The 14,636-nt window shown below is 40.1% G+C and overlaps 2 protein-coding genes across 2 annotated transcripts; one reads left to right on the top strand and one right to left on the bottom strand.

Annotated features, from left to right (window-relative positions):
- Positions 1-5,020: 5,020 nt before the first annotated feature.
- WDR38 (WD repeat domain 38) lies at positions 5,021-10,475 on the top strand. Its single transcript, XM_089496061.1, has 9 exons — positions 5,021-5,089; positions 6,200-6,320; positions 6,517-6,639; positions 7,306-7,403; positions 7,524-7,604; positions 8,478-8,600; positions 9,347-9,496; positions 9,955-10,002; positions 10,380-10,475. The coding sequence occupies exons 1-9, from the start codon at positions 5,021-5,023 to the stop codon at positions 10,473-10,475; spliced, it is 909 nt and encodes a 302-aa protein (XP_089352187.1).
- A 700-nt stretch (positions 10,476-11,175) lies between these two features.
- Positions 11,176-14,081, bottom strand: LOC149284933 (large ribosomal subunit protein uL29). The gene is made up of 4 exons (XM_089496095.1): positions 14,068-14,081; positions 12,793-12,929; positions 12,129-12,210; positions 11,176-11,325 (listed from the first exon to the last, which is right to left on the bottom strand). Exons 1-4 carry the CDS (start codon positions 14,068-14,070, stop codon positions 11,176-11,178), a joined length of 372 nt encoding a protein of 123 aa, XP_089352221.1. The 5' UTR covers positions 14,071-14,081.
- Between the last annotated feature and the right edge of the window lie 555 nt (positions 14,082-14,636).

Consider the following 14,636-nt stretch of genomic DNA (forward strand, 5'->3'; position numbering starts at 1 on the left):
TAATGGATCTTGGTAGATATTCGTTAGATCAGGTTAGATCAACTGTTTTTTTCGTTAGATCTATCACACAGGAGGCGATATTCACAATCCTATTTTGTGTGCGGGGGATGGGTATACATAGGGGCTGGCCCCCCCTCAACTGAAATTTGGATTTTTTTTAATGGATCTTGGTAGATATTCGTTAGATCAGGTTAGATCAACAGTTTTTTTCGTTAGATCTATCACACAGGAGGCGATATTCACAATCCTATTTTGTGTGCGGGGGATGGGTATACATAGGGGCTGGCCCCCCCTCAACTGAAATTTGGATTTTTTTTAATGGATCTTGGTAGATATTCGTTAGATCAGGTTAGATCAACAGTTTTTTTCGTTAGATCTACCACGCAGGAGGCGGTATTCACAATCCTATTTTGTGTGCGGGGGATGGGTACACATACGGTCTGGCCCCCCTCAACTGAAATTTGGATTTTTTTTAATGGATCTTGGTAGATATTCGTTAGATCAGGTTAGATCAACAGTTTTTTTCGTTAGATCTACCACGCAGGAGGCGGTATTCACAATCCTATTTTGTGTGCGGGGGATGGGTACACATACGGTCTGGCCCCCCCTCAACTGAAATTTGGATTTTTTTTAATGGATCTTGGTAGATATTCGTTAGATCAGGTTAGATCAACTGTTTTTTTCGTTAGATCTATCACACAGGAGGCGATATTCACAATCCTATTTTGTGTGCGGGGGATGGGTATACATAGGGGCTGGCCCCCCTCAACTGAAATTTGGATTTTTTTTAATGGATCTTGGTAGATATTCGTTAGATCAGGTTAGATCAACTGTTTTTTTCGTTAGATCTATCACACAGGAGGCGATATTCACAATCCTATTTTGTGTGCGGGGGATGGGTATACATAGGGGCTGGCCCCCCCTCAACTGAAATTTGGATTTTTTTTAATGGATCTTGGTAGATATTCGTTAGATCAGGTTAGATCAACAGTTTTTTTCGTTAGATCTATCACACAGGAGGCGATATTCACAATCCTATTTTGTGTGCGGGGGATGGGTATACATAGGGGCTGGCCCCCCCTCAACTGAAATTTGGATTTTTTTTAATGGATCTTGGTAGATATTCGTTAGATCAGGTTAGATCAACAGTTTTTTTCGTTAGATCTATCACACAGGAGGCGATATTCACAATCCTATTTTGTGTGCGGGGGATGGGTATACATAGGGGCTGGCCCCCCCTCAACTGAAATTTGGATTTTTTTTAATGGATCTTGGTAGATATTCGTTAGATCAGGTTAGATCAACTGTTTTTTTCGTTAGATCTACCACGCAGGAGGCGGTATTCACAATCCTATTTTGTGTGCGGGGGATGGGTACACATACGGTCTGGCCCCCCCTCAACTGAAATTTTGATTTTTTTTTAATGGATCTTGGTAGATATTCGTTAGATCAGGTTAGATCAACAGTTTTTTTCGTTAGATCTATCACACAGGAGGCGATATTCACAATCCTATTTTGTGTGCGGGGGATGGGTATACATAGGGGCTGGCCCCCCCTCAACTGAAATTTGGATTTTTTTTAATGGATCTTGGTAGATATTCGTTAGATCAGGTTAGATCAACAGTTTTTTTCGTTAGATCTATCACACAGGAGGCGATATTCACAATCCTATTTTGTGTGCGGGGGATGGGTATACATAGGGGCTGGCCCCCCCTCAACTGAAATTTGGATTTTTTTTAATGGATCTTGGTAGATATTCGTTAGATCAGGTTAGATCAACAGTTTTTTTCGTTAGATCTATCACACAGGAGGCGATATTCACAATCCTATTTTGTGTGCGGGGGATGGGTATACATAGGGGCTGGCCCCCCCTCAACTGAAATTTGGATTTTTTTTAATGGATCTTGGTAGATATTCGTTAGATCAGGTTAGATCAACAGTTTTTTTCGTTAGATCTATCACACAGGAGGCGATATTCACAATCCTATTTTGTGTGCGGGGGATGGGTATACATAGGGGCTGGCCCCCCCTCAACTGAAATTTGGATTTTTTTTAATGGATCTTGGTAGATATTCGTTAGATCAGGTTAGATCAACAGTTTTTTTCGTTAGATCTACCACGCAGGAGGCGGTATTCACAATCCTATTTTGTGTGCGGGGGATGGGTACACATACGGTCTGGCCCCCCCTCAACTGAAATTTGGATTTTTTTTAATGGATCTTGGTAGATATTCGTTAGATCAGGTTAGATCAACAGTTTTTTTCGTTAGATCTATCACACAGGAGGCGATATTCACAATCCTATTTTGTGTGCGGGTAATGGGTATACATAGGGGCTGGCCCCCCCTCAACTGAAATTTGGATTTTTTTTAATGGATTTTGGTAGATATTCGTTAGATCCGGTTAGATCAACTGTTTTTTTCGTTAGATCTACCACGCAGGAGGCGGTATTCACAATCCTATTTTATGTGCGGGGGGATGGGTATACATACGGGCTGGCCCCCCCTCAACTGAAATTTGGAAAAACAATTATGGATTTTGGTAGATATTCGTTAGATCTGGTTAGATCAACAGTTTGTTTCGGTTGGAGGGACAACCCATATGTATTCCCATCCCCCCGCACACTATATAGGATTGTCAATACCCCCTCTTGTGTGATAGATCTAACAAAAAAAACAGTTGATCTAACCGGATCTAATGAATATCTACCAAAATACATGAAAAAAATTCCAAATTTCAGTTGAGGGGGGGCCAGACCGTATGTGTACCCATCCCCCGCACACAAAATAGGATTGTGAATACCGCCTCCTGCGTGGTAGATCTAACGAAAAAAACTGTTGATCTAACCTGATCTAACGAATATCTACCAAGATCCATTAAAAAAAATCCAAATTTCAGTTGAGGGGGGGCCAGCCCCTATGTATACCCATCCCCCGCACACAAAATAGGATTGTGAATATCGCCTCCTGTGTGATAGATCTAACGAAAAAAACTGTTGATCTAACCTGATCTAACGAATATCTACCAAGATCCATTAAAAAAAATCCAAATTTCAGTTGAGGGGGGGCCAGACCGTATGTGTACCCATCCCCCGCACACAAAATAGGATTGTGAATACCGCCTCCTGCGTGGTAGATCTAACGAAAAAAACTGTTGATCTAACCTGATCTAACGAATATCTACCAAGATCCATTAAAAAAAATCCAAATTTCAGTTGAGGGGGGGCCAGCCCCTATGTATACCCATCCCCCGCACACAAAATAGGATTGTGAATATCGCCTCCTGTGTGATAGATCTAACGAAAAAAACTGTTGATCTAACCTGATCTAACGAATATCTACCAAGATCCATTAAAAAAAATCCAAATTTCAGTTGAGGGGGGGCCAGACCGTATGTGTACCCATCCCCCGCACACAAAATAGGATTGTGAATACCGCCTCCTGCGTGGTAGATCTAACGAAAAAAACTGTTGATCTAACGAATATCTACCAAGATCCATTAAAAAAAATCCAAATTTCAGTTGAGGGGGGGCCAGCCCCTATGTATACCCATTACCCGCACACAAAATAGGATTGTGAATATCGCCTCCTGTGTGATAGATCTAACGAAAAAAACTGTTGATCTAACCTGATCTAACGAATATCTACCAAGATCCATTAAAAAAAATCCAAATTTCAGTTGAGGGGGGGCAAGCCCCTATGTATACCCATCCCCCGCACACAAAATAGGATTGTGAATATCGCCTCCTGTGTGATAGATCTAACGAAAAAAACAGTTGATCTAACCTGATCTAACGAATATCTACCAAGATCCATTAAAAAAAATCCAAATTTCAGTTGAGGGGGGGCCAGACCGTATGTGTACCCATCCCCCGCACACAAAATAAGATTGTGAATACCGCCTCCTGCGTGGTAGATCTAACGAAAAAAACTGTTGATCTAACCTGATCTAACGAATATCTACCAAGATCCATTAAAAAAAATCCAAATTTCAGTTGAGGGGGGGCCAGACCGTATGTGTACCCATCCCCCGCACACAAAATAGGATTGTGAATACCGCCTCCTGCGTGGTAGATCTAACGAAAAAAACAGTTGATCTAACCTGATCTAACGAATATCTACCAAGATCCATTAAAAAAAATCCAAATTTCAGTTGAGGGGGGGCCAGCCCCCCCTCATTAAATATGCAATATCTCAGTAATTAGACTAGATCTAACAAAAATTTTGTCTGATCAAACCTGATCTAACGTAGAGCTATCATAATCAGTAACATTTTGTTGAAATTTTTGTTGAGGGGGGGCTGGCTACGGGTTAGCCCCCCCTGAAAAAGATTGTTAATATTGCCTATTTTAGAGTAGATCTAACGAAAAAAACAGTTGATCAAACCTGATCTAACAATGATCTAACAAATGCCATGATCTTTTGTAAAAAAATTTAATATGGGGGGGCTAACCCGGGGGAGGTGCAGATTCTGGATGAAACCTGAGTGTGGCCTATAAGTAGAAATTTAACAAAAACTAAAATAGATTCACTCCAACACAGTAATTAAAACACCTGCAAACACACAGTGCCGTTTGCAACTTGGTAAGAAGGTTGTGAAAAATTGTCTTTATTGTTTAACCCTTTAATCTTTTCTTCCAAAAAGACACAGAAATGCTCTTCTCTCATTGATATCAAAGAATTACACATCAGAATTAATTGTTAAAATCAGTATTTAATAAAATAGCATTAATCTTTTATACTATTTGATACCTAGAAAAGTGTGGCTATTTCACCAAAAGGCATAGTTTTTTTTCAGGAAGATAAGGAAATAATGAGCTTGGTGACAAACACCGCGCAGTGTAATGGAATGTAAATAAGGGTTAGTCAGTCTGGCCTCCTTTTAGGCTAACGGTGACCGTGGCAACAAGAAACTGGCAACAAGAAAGTTTCTGTATACAGGGAGGGCCGGCTACAGGCTGTAATCCAATGCAGAGTTTTAAAGGAGATTTCGTACATTAAAAGTTTTCCATTTATGCAGCAATGTGGAAAAATCCATCAGAATATTTTGCCGCAGCCACCGTGAAGTATTTCGAGCGGCACAAAGGAGAGGTTGGTGTATTTTTGCTTTATTTGGTATGAATTTGTTATGTCACAATTAACTGATTCTTCATTTAACCTGTAACTTTTTGTTTATTTCTATTTGGCCCATTTCAATGGATGCTACCAAGCCGGCATATACAATTTAATGCAGCTGTTTGGTCCATTTCAATTTCCTTGTGGTCCCAAGAATTAAAGGGTTAAAAAGAAACTGTAATTTTAAAACGAAATCTACTATTACAAGCTTGTAGAAAATGAAGATTTCTTTCCTTTTTAAAATGCATTTTGCATCCAATGGTGTATACCATATCGGCTGTTATCTTTTACAATAAAGCACCCACATATAGCTTAGCACTGTACAAACATTTAATTCATGTATGAAAATACAACTTTAGACATATGGGGAAAAGATACAGCAGTTAAGTCACAAACTGTCTGTTTATGGCAATAGTACTATAAGCAAAATAAACAGAAGAAACATATGAATATAGTAATTTTGCATCAATACCTGCCAGAATTTTGATGATTATTTGCCCCCACCCTCTTATTATTCCATCATATATGACAAATGTTTACAGCGGGGCTACATTAATACCCTGGCTGCTCTGTTTTTGTTTTGTCTCTTTAAATGATCTCCTATTAATGGGGCCATTGATCACCCTCAACTACAATGATCTTTAAGTACTTAAACCTAGTATTTAGTAGCCATGGGTCCAGTGGCTCTGGTGGACTAGCAAAAGGTATCAGGAAACTTAGTGCATATCTCAACCTTTAGTACAGCAGAGATCTCCTTGTCATTTCTTTGGTATAGGGGTAAGACCGTTGAAATAACCCTTCCACAAAGAGACTGTACCAGAAACAAAATGGCCCTGAAAATACTGACTCTAGGTTGATGAGACTAAAGTAGTACCATTTGGACCTTATGCACAGTTGGACCACGCGCATTTAACATGTAATCTCACGAGAGCAGCTGGGCTCTCTTCTCCTTTTGTACCAGTTTGTTATGGGTGTGATTTTAAATGTATCCTACCGACTGTGATTGTAAAGCGCTATGGAATCTGCTGGCGCAATATAAGTAAATGTAATGTAATTAGTAAATAAGCCCTGTTTATTGTCTTGTAGGTTAATTCCTGCGCAATATCACCAGACTGTAAGCTCATTCTGACCTGCTCTGATGACAGTCGGATCCACTTATGGGACGCAAAGAGCGGATCACTCCAATGCAAAGTGACGGGACACACAGGTGAGATCCTCACTCTCCCCCATCTAATATTCAGGTTGGCTTCCCTTAGTAATAGAATAACAAGTAACAAGTAATACAATAAATAACAATAATAATAAAAATATTATTATTATTATTATATGTCTGGGATTTGTTTTTCCTAATTGATTTATCAGCAGAATTGTCATCAGATATTATTGCTTATGTCCCACTACAGGGCCAGTAAAATCTTGCTGCTTCTCTCCTGACTGCTCCCTGTTTGCCAGCTCATCCCATGATTGCACTGTGCGGATATGGAAAGTGGAGACAGCAGAGTGTCTTCATGTGCTAAAGGGTACGCGTGAGTCACATGGTCGTCCATAAAGGTGCAATAAATGTAATATGTATTTAACATTGCTAAGTACATTCTTTCTCTTAACTTAATTCTTAGCCCCCCCCTGCACATCTCCATAAAAAATGATGGTACCCCTGGGATATAAATATATAATCTGACAGCACGTAAGAGCCATATGGCATATTTAGATTTTATTTTGTTCTTACCTGCTATAAGCATAAAACCTTACTTGGCCCTTGACCTTGCATTATGTTCAGGGTGGTGTTATTCCAATGCCATATATATTTAAATACCCTCGGCATCTCTACCTCTGCCACTTCAGCTTGAAGGCATCTTTACATCTAAGCCTCTGAATTTCTAATTTTAGACTATTGTCCTATTCTTTTTACCTCCATTTAAGTAAACTTCCCACTGTTTACCATATAGACATATAAGGTACAAAAATGTCCCGAAAAAGGCATTAATGTGGAATGTCATCAATATATCCTAACCATGCTCTTACCTCTCTACACGTTTGACATATTTTCTGGTTCCTGTCTTATCCGATCTGGATATTTTTAAAACATATTGATTTATGCTGCATCTGTTTCATCTCCCCAAACGTCTCCTTAATATATTATCTCTACACAATTGACTTAACTTCACACTTAACATCTGTTCACCATCTTTCAGACCATTCTAAGTGTGTTGAGACTGTTTGCTTCAGCCCGGATTCTGTGTATCTGCTGTCTGCAGGCTGGGATCGCTTTGCCATACTGTGGAACGTGCAGGTAAAACATGATTTTCAGGCAAATTTTAACTTCAATGCATTTGTCTTTGTGAGTGATCACAAGAAATTGGATAAAAAAATAAGAACTTACTTTAATACTATTGTCACACTTGCTCAACAGCATGGACAGCATTTGAAGACATTTGTAGGGCATCAAGATGCCATCCAGTGCAGTGCTTTCTCAAAGAATGGATCATACATAGTAAGTCTGTGACCCGGCCATAATGCTTTAGGGCTTGCCTATCAGCTGGAGACAAGATATATTCCGTGTTGTCTATCTTCCTCTGAGATGACTGCTTCTGTGTTTAACTCGTTTTTGTTACATACTGCTGTTCTAATTGAAAGAAAATAAGCTGAATAACTGAATACTATGCAAGCTTTCAAGACTGCTGAGGTCTCTTCTCTTCTGCAGGCATATTACGCGAAAACTCGCAAACTATTGTTATTCAATAACTAATAAAAGTAGCTTCCTTACCTAAACTATACCAATGAAAAGTCTCAGATGACCCTTCTTCTATGGAATAAAAATATAATTTTTAGCCGTTTTGCCAAAGGCCTTCTGAGGCTCAGTGGCAACTTTCAGAGTTTCCTTGTGCTCTTTGACGTAAGATGCTAAGGTTGTATTGTCTGTCCATTAAAAAACGTATAAATAGGATCTGCCAGGTGCGCTAAACTGTACCTTTTGTACGGTTTGGTCTGCAGTGTTATTGCTTTTTTTCATTTAGGACTATTGTCGAGTTTGTGAGCGTTAATGCGTCAAACACTGAGTACAGCTGTTAGCAGTGAGCCTTGATTTGTTTTTAATATGGGCTAACCTTTCAGATGTCCGCTACGGAGGAATCAGTTCCGGGCTCCTTGCTAACAATGCGTTAAAAGTTACTGAGGCTACACAGAGAACTGGCAAAATCCAGTATTAAATCTAAGGCAGATACATGTTTTTGAGTGGATTGTTTTTACGAGGAGTGATTGTCCAGCAGGTCTCATTTTTATCATGGTATTTTGGCAGGTTGTTTTGGTAGGATGATGAAGTTGGGAAAGGTGTGCGTAGTATCACACTGGATAATCTTCTTTACAGGCCACTGGATCCTGGGATTACACTGTTAGAGTATGGAGTTTGCAAAATGATGGAATGGACAGAATTCTGAAAGGACACAAGGGCAACGTCAGCTGCTTGTGCTTCTCTGTGTCTGGGATGCTGGTACGGTAATTCAGTGCTACTGACACCCATGTGCCATATAGACAACAATGTAGGACTTAATGTCATTTAAGGCAAATTCTGTTTAAGGAAAGATTACTGATCTTGTAACATTTGTTTTAAAGGTTTGAGATATTAGATAATCTTGTTTCCCCATTTTTGCTCTGATCTCCCTGCCTAATGGTCATTGAGCGATCAGTAAGCAGGTCCCTGCAGCACTCCTTACCTGATCAGACGGAGGTCACTGAAGTATTGTAACTCAGCACTCTCTCTGCTTCTGATGCACATAGAAGGGTTGCTTCTTTTACCATGCGGCTTCCCCCAGCTATCACGCCTAGAATCCGGACTGGCTACTATTAGTCTGAACAGGTCAAGTACATATGTGTAACAATTGTCATTTAGTGAACTATCCCAGCTGTAAATACAGTTTTGTATTTTTTGTTGAAATACCCTGGCACCTCAGACCCATAGATTAGGATATAATTCATGCACACAAATCATTATTCCTCTATTTATAGTGCCAATAATGTATGCAGCACTCCTTACAATACATATATTCAAGGGCCCCTACAAAACTAGATTACAGACAAACTGATACATTAGGTAAAGAGGGTATTGCTCGCAAGCTTACTATTCAGTTAGTATGCATTGTTCACTTATTTCTCACCTAACCACTTTACTCCATTCTATGCCAAATTCAACAGTGAAACAGTAATTCTGATTGAGTCGTGTTTTTCTTGGTACACCAGGCTTCTGGTTCTTGGGACAAAAGTATTCGTGTGTGGAACTCACGCACCGGCTCCCTTATCTTCCTACTAAAAGGACACGCTGGGTGGTTGAGGAGCATGTCTTTTTCTCGGGATGGCATCCTGCTGGTATCCGCAGGACATGATAAGATGGTAAATATAGTTTGAAGAAGTATACAACCGCACGATCCAACCGACTGTAGTACACAGCATTCAGTATAGCGAAGATGACCATTTAAGAGAAATTATCTACATAGCCATATTTTTACTACCTTAGTTCACTATAAGGGGGTAGCCATGCTCACAGCCCGGAAATTGCTCGGTCCAATAACTCATGCAGTGGGGCCACATATTTAGTTTCTCAATTTAATACAGCCTTAACCATGACAAAACCTGCCTGTTGAACAGGCTAGTGACCCGGGCAATGACATAGGCCAAGAAGCACTCTACGACGTTCAAGGGACCTGCATTTACTTTAGTTGTCTCATTCTGAAATATCCAACACATTGGTTTCTTTTTATGTACACATATAGGGCATAAGGAAGGGAGAAAAATGGCAACGTTTTATATAATTATTATATTGTTAATATCTTACCATTTTGTAAATATAGGTAAGGCTCTGGGACTGTGGACATGGAAAGTGCATCAAGAGCTTGAGGGTAAGACATTTGCATCTACTTTGAAAATGCTGTAATTAAAATGTAATCGGGGAAAACCCAGCCCGTGAAATCAACTCAGTCAACACAATAATGCTAGATTCTTAGGCAGTTGATAAAGCTTGTGTAAAAGGGTAACTATATCCTCGAACACACAGAACATCACAGCAGATAACCCCTTTTTGACCTAGTCTACCTCACCTTCTAAATATCTTCAGTTTTACCTCTATAGGAAGATTAGAACTTCTTTTCCATACAAGCTGCTCTACACAAACACCGCAATCTGCATTAAGTTTGGGAAAACGTGGCCAGGTGCATTGATTTCTTAGCCCAAATAGGAGTAGGCGTCATTTGTATTAATTATGTCTTTTCTATTTAAGGCAATGATTGACGTGGTACATGCATGTGCCTTTTCCGAAGAAGGGACCCTCTTGTTAACTGGAGCCATTGGATTCACCAGGATTAATGGAAAATGAAATGAGCATTAGCCTTGTTATTCTGGAATTTCTGACAATGTTGTATAAAATCTCCTGATTCAATGTTCTACAGCAGGAAGAATACCAGAGCGGCATCAAAAAGCCTGTATTATAGAAAAACATTGCAGTACTGCAGATGCAGCACTCAGCCAAAGTGGAGAAAGCCAAGCTATTTGTCATAAAAAATGTTTATATAGTGTTATAAAAATTGCACATTGTGGTCTTAAGCCCTTTTTTTTTTTTTTAAGATTTAACCCTATTTTGTGGGGCCCTAGTGTTCACTATACTTTGTTGTATCCATTCCTATTTTATTTTAATAAACATTAGCAGAGTATCCTTTGTCCATGTGATGGCAAACATTTGGGCCACACATTACCAAGCTTGCGACAAAGTTTAATGGTGACATCTTGTGATTGTAATGCCTAATGTCACAGCTGATACCATTTCCTTAGAGCCAACATCGGCAAGATAAAGCTCTCACAGAGACCCAAATATTCTAAGCCAACATTTACCAAAGCTTGCTTCTTGAATGAGACTGGATATGTACAGATCTAATAGTAAACCACTGGCTAAAGTGTCAGTATTCTGAGATTACAGGGCTTGTCATTTGGCTACTTAAGGATTTTACCGATATTAAGAGGGGGGAAAAAAATGGAACAAACAATTTGAGTAAACCAAAATTTTATTCAGTGCATGGCACTTATGCCTTGACGGCAAACTTGCGAATGGAATACAGACGCTCTTTTCTTTGCTGTTTCCTGGTCCGCAGAGACTCTTCGTGCTTGTTCAGCCGTCGTCTGAGGGCCCTGGTCTTCTTTGGCCTCAGGTCCAAAGGCTTGTACTTCTTACCCTGTTAAGAAAACAATTTTGGAAACTTCACCAGTGGCCACAAAAACATGTTTCAGCAATAAGGGTTTTCAACAAGCCGCAAGCTTTTCATTTTTCAGTTTACTCTGAGAAATTAGTGCTGTACTTTATTTACAACGATTGCTTGGTACTCCAGATCAGAATTGGATCACCACAAATGAAATCTGTGGGGCTCAACAAGTTTGTTTAGGTTGCAGTACATTCCCAAAGATTCTTATACTATTACAAGATTCTTAAGCAAGAGCTATCAGTCCATTAGTTGCTTTGGGTTTTAAGACCTTTTCTCTCTCCTTAAAAAAAGACCACACAATAAGCTCTCTTTAGGCTTTTAACTGCTGGAGCAGTGCACTACTGAACCTTACAACATTCACTCACCCAATAACCGTTACCACTTATTGGTTGTTCATAACGCACAGCTGGTGTACTGCTACAAATCTACTTCACCTGATTAAAAGCAAGCAAGAATACTTTGGAAGGCTTGGATTTGATTTTATATCCTTAAATATGTAAACTGCTCACAGCAAACACGTATGTACCCTTCACTAGCACAACACACAAGCCACATAATCTTGGCCTATATATTTGCTTTTCAAACAGTCAGAATAATGTATAGGTGAAGATGCAAGCACTAAAGTGGTATCCTCTCAAAGCCAGATGCAGCGCATCAGAAAGCAAATTCGCTGTCACTCTTTTTTCCTTGTATGCAAGGATGCGTGCACTTTAAACAAACGTTGGCAATGCTAAGCTATTCCCGTTTCTCCTGCCCTACATAACAGCACTACTCACCTTGTAAAATTTTCTCAGATTTTCCTTTTGGGTCTGGTTGATCACAGTCAGGACTCTGGCGATGGACTTTCGCACAACGCGGCTGGGGGGGGGGGGTAAAAAAAAAAAAAATGGCTGATAAGACTTAAGCATTCAAAGGATTATTTTTACTGCATTCCTAAATAAAAGGAGTTTGAGACTCAATTAATGCAGCAGCCAACAATGCAGTGCAAGCATTTTGATGACAAAAGTTATCGTTCTGAAGTGCAGCCAATTGCATTGTTCCCCCTTCAATGAACATGTGAGCGCCAACTGAATGTTTTGCCTTGTTGCACAAGGACTATTTTTGCTCAAACTATAACATCCATAATACACCTAGTGCGTAATTATAAAGGTATCATGGAAGCTTAATTTCACAGCTGGAAACATAGCTTTAAGTTATATCTCCTTGTGGAGAGAGGGGGTCAAGGCAGCCAACTGACAGCACTACAAGTGTATATGCATCATTTCATGACATACTAAAGTGTTTCCATTTTGCACTCACATTTTAAGACAACTTAATTGGTAAACATAACTATGAAACCCAGTGACTGGAAGAAAAAAAAACAAAAAACTAGAACCATTAGAGGGCTGCATTTTGTTGCAAACATAAGCAACACATCGAGCTTTATGAGCAGATACTCACATTTTGGACAGCTTGGATGCAGCACCTCCAGTCACCTTGGCTACTCTCAACTGGGAAAGTTCCACTTTGAGGTCATCCAGCTGTTTAAGCAGCTCTTCCTTTTTCTTACCGCGCAGGTCTCGGGCCTTGATCTTTGCCTGAGAGGGGAATAAAAAGCAGCATTAACATCAAATCTACTGTGCAGTATAGGGAGGCGGCAGACCTGTCTTAAGAGGATTTCTATACAGCTGTCAAAAGTACCAGATGTACAGATCAAGAAAAACTTTGATAAATTGGGTTTCTAAGCAGCATGTACATCTATAGCCTTTGCATCTGCATCTGAAACAGTGTAGGACAAAACATTTTTAGAATTGTACATTCAATAGCAGTCTAGCTGGCCCAAGCCTATAGATCACTAGAGATCGTGAACACTTTTAAGGACTACCTACAAGTCACTTACTCCAAAGTCTCACTAAGTGCCAAATAGAAGAACTATGGAGCATCCAGATCTAGTTTATGGCATCTCTTTCCAAGGTACAGGGCTCCATGGAATATGTCTGCAAAGGCTAACTTTGGGGTACACTACAAACACCACATCTCAACAAGGCCTTAACACAGATCTTCTGCACAACATAAGATACTTAACAGCACTAATCAATAACAGAACAAAGCTAAGCTATGTGTGGCCCTGGAAAACCTCTGTTAAATAAACCTTCTGCACGAATGTGGACCTGCTTATGGGTGGAAAATTGTACAGCACCCAGCAAGGGTTACTTTAAGCGCTATTCCTATGGTTACAGCAGCAGCTTTATACACAACCCTGCAGATCGCCAGATGAAAACTTTGTGCTAAACACTTTGTGTTAAAAGCACACACCATAAACCGCTGAGACAGCCCCATTCCCTGATCTTCCGCTCAAACATACGGCTCTGCCTCAGAACGCGCATATAGTATGGCATAGCATATACGCACAGAACAAGTCAGTTTATACACTCAGCCTCGCCTATTACACAGCACCTCGAGATACATCAATATGACGTAACCTACTGCCACTGTAAGTAGCGAATAATATACACGCAGCACAGCGGCCACGGCTTCGGTCCTCACAGGCCTCAGGAAGCGGATGGGGGAAATAGATGTTATTTATCAGGTCACTTAAACCAAAACAACACACAATACCGGGCCCGGCATGTCCCCCTACGCCTCATCTGTCTGTCCTTAGTGAATATGGGGTGTATAATAAAAGCAGTTAGGCGGATGGAAACAGATTTTACAAGACAACCATACTTCACTCACCATTTTCACCGCTGGCTGCTAGAGGAAAGGGAGGGGTCAGCCGTCTACCGAGCTCTTCCGGGTGACGGACGCGACCAAGTTAACAATCGAAGGGGTGGGTTGCTAAGCAATTCGAGTTGCTCATATAGTACGTTCCAAGTAGGTTATTAATTAGAGGGGCCTGAAACAATAGTATTTCTTCATCTATACTATCCGGGTGTAGGAGGATATGGGGTTATTGTATTAGAGCACAATGGTTACGGCTGTATTAAATATAGCAGATTCCACAGGAAACAAGGAATAGGAATTTAAACTCTTTGATGTACTATGTTTCGTGTTTATGTTAGATCTGCTTTGGAAGACAAAAGGATTTTTACGTCTGTTTCCTAAATACTTCTGTTTCATAAATATGGTGTTTATTTTGACATATACAGCTATAATCTTCAGGGAAATGTTTGTATTTCCACAACGATGACACCATTTTCGATCTCTGGTGCGCCCGCTTTTGAGGGCTATAACTACCATTTTACTTTACTGAGAGGGTGGTAGGTATGTGGAGAAGTCTCTCATCAGAAGCGGCAGAGAGTAAT

Source organism: Sceloporus occidentalis, unplaced genomic scaffold (assembly GCF_023333645.1).
Source record: "Sceloporus occidentalis isolate IW3139 unplaced genomic scaffold, rSceOcc1.0.p SCAF_87, whole genome shotgun sequence".
Lineage (NCBI taxonomy): Eukaryota > Metazoa > Chordata > Lepidosauria > Squamata > Phrynosomatidae > Sceloporus > Sceloporus occidentalis.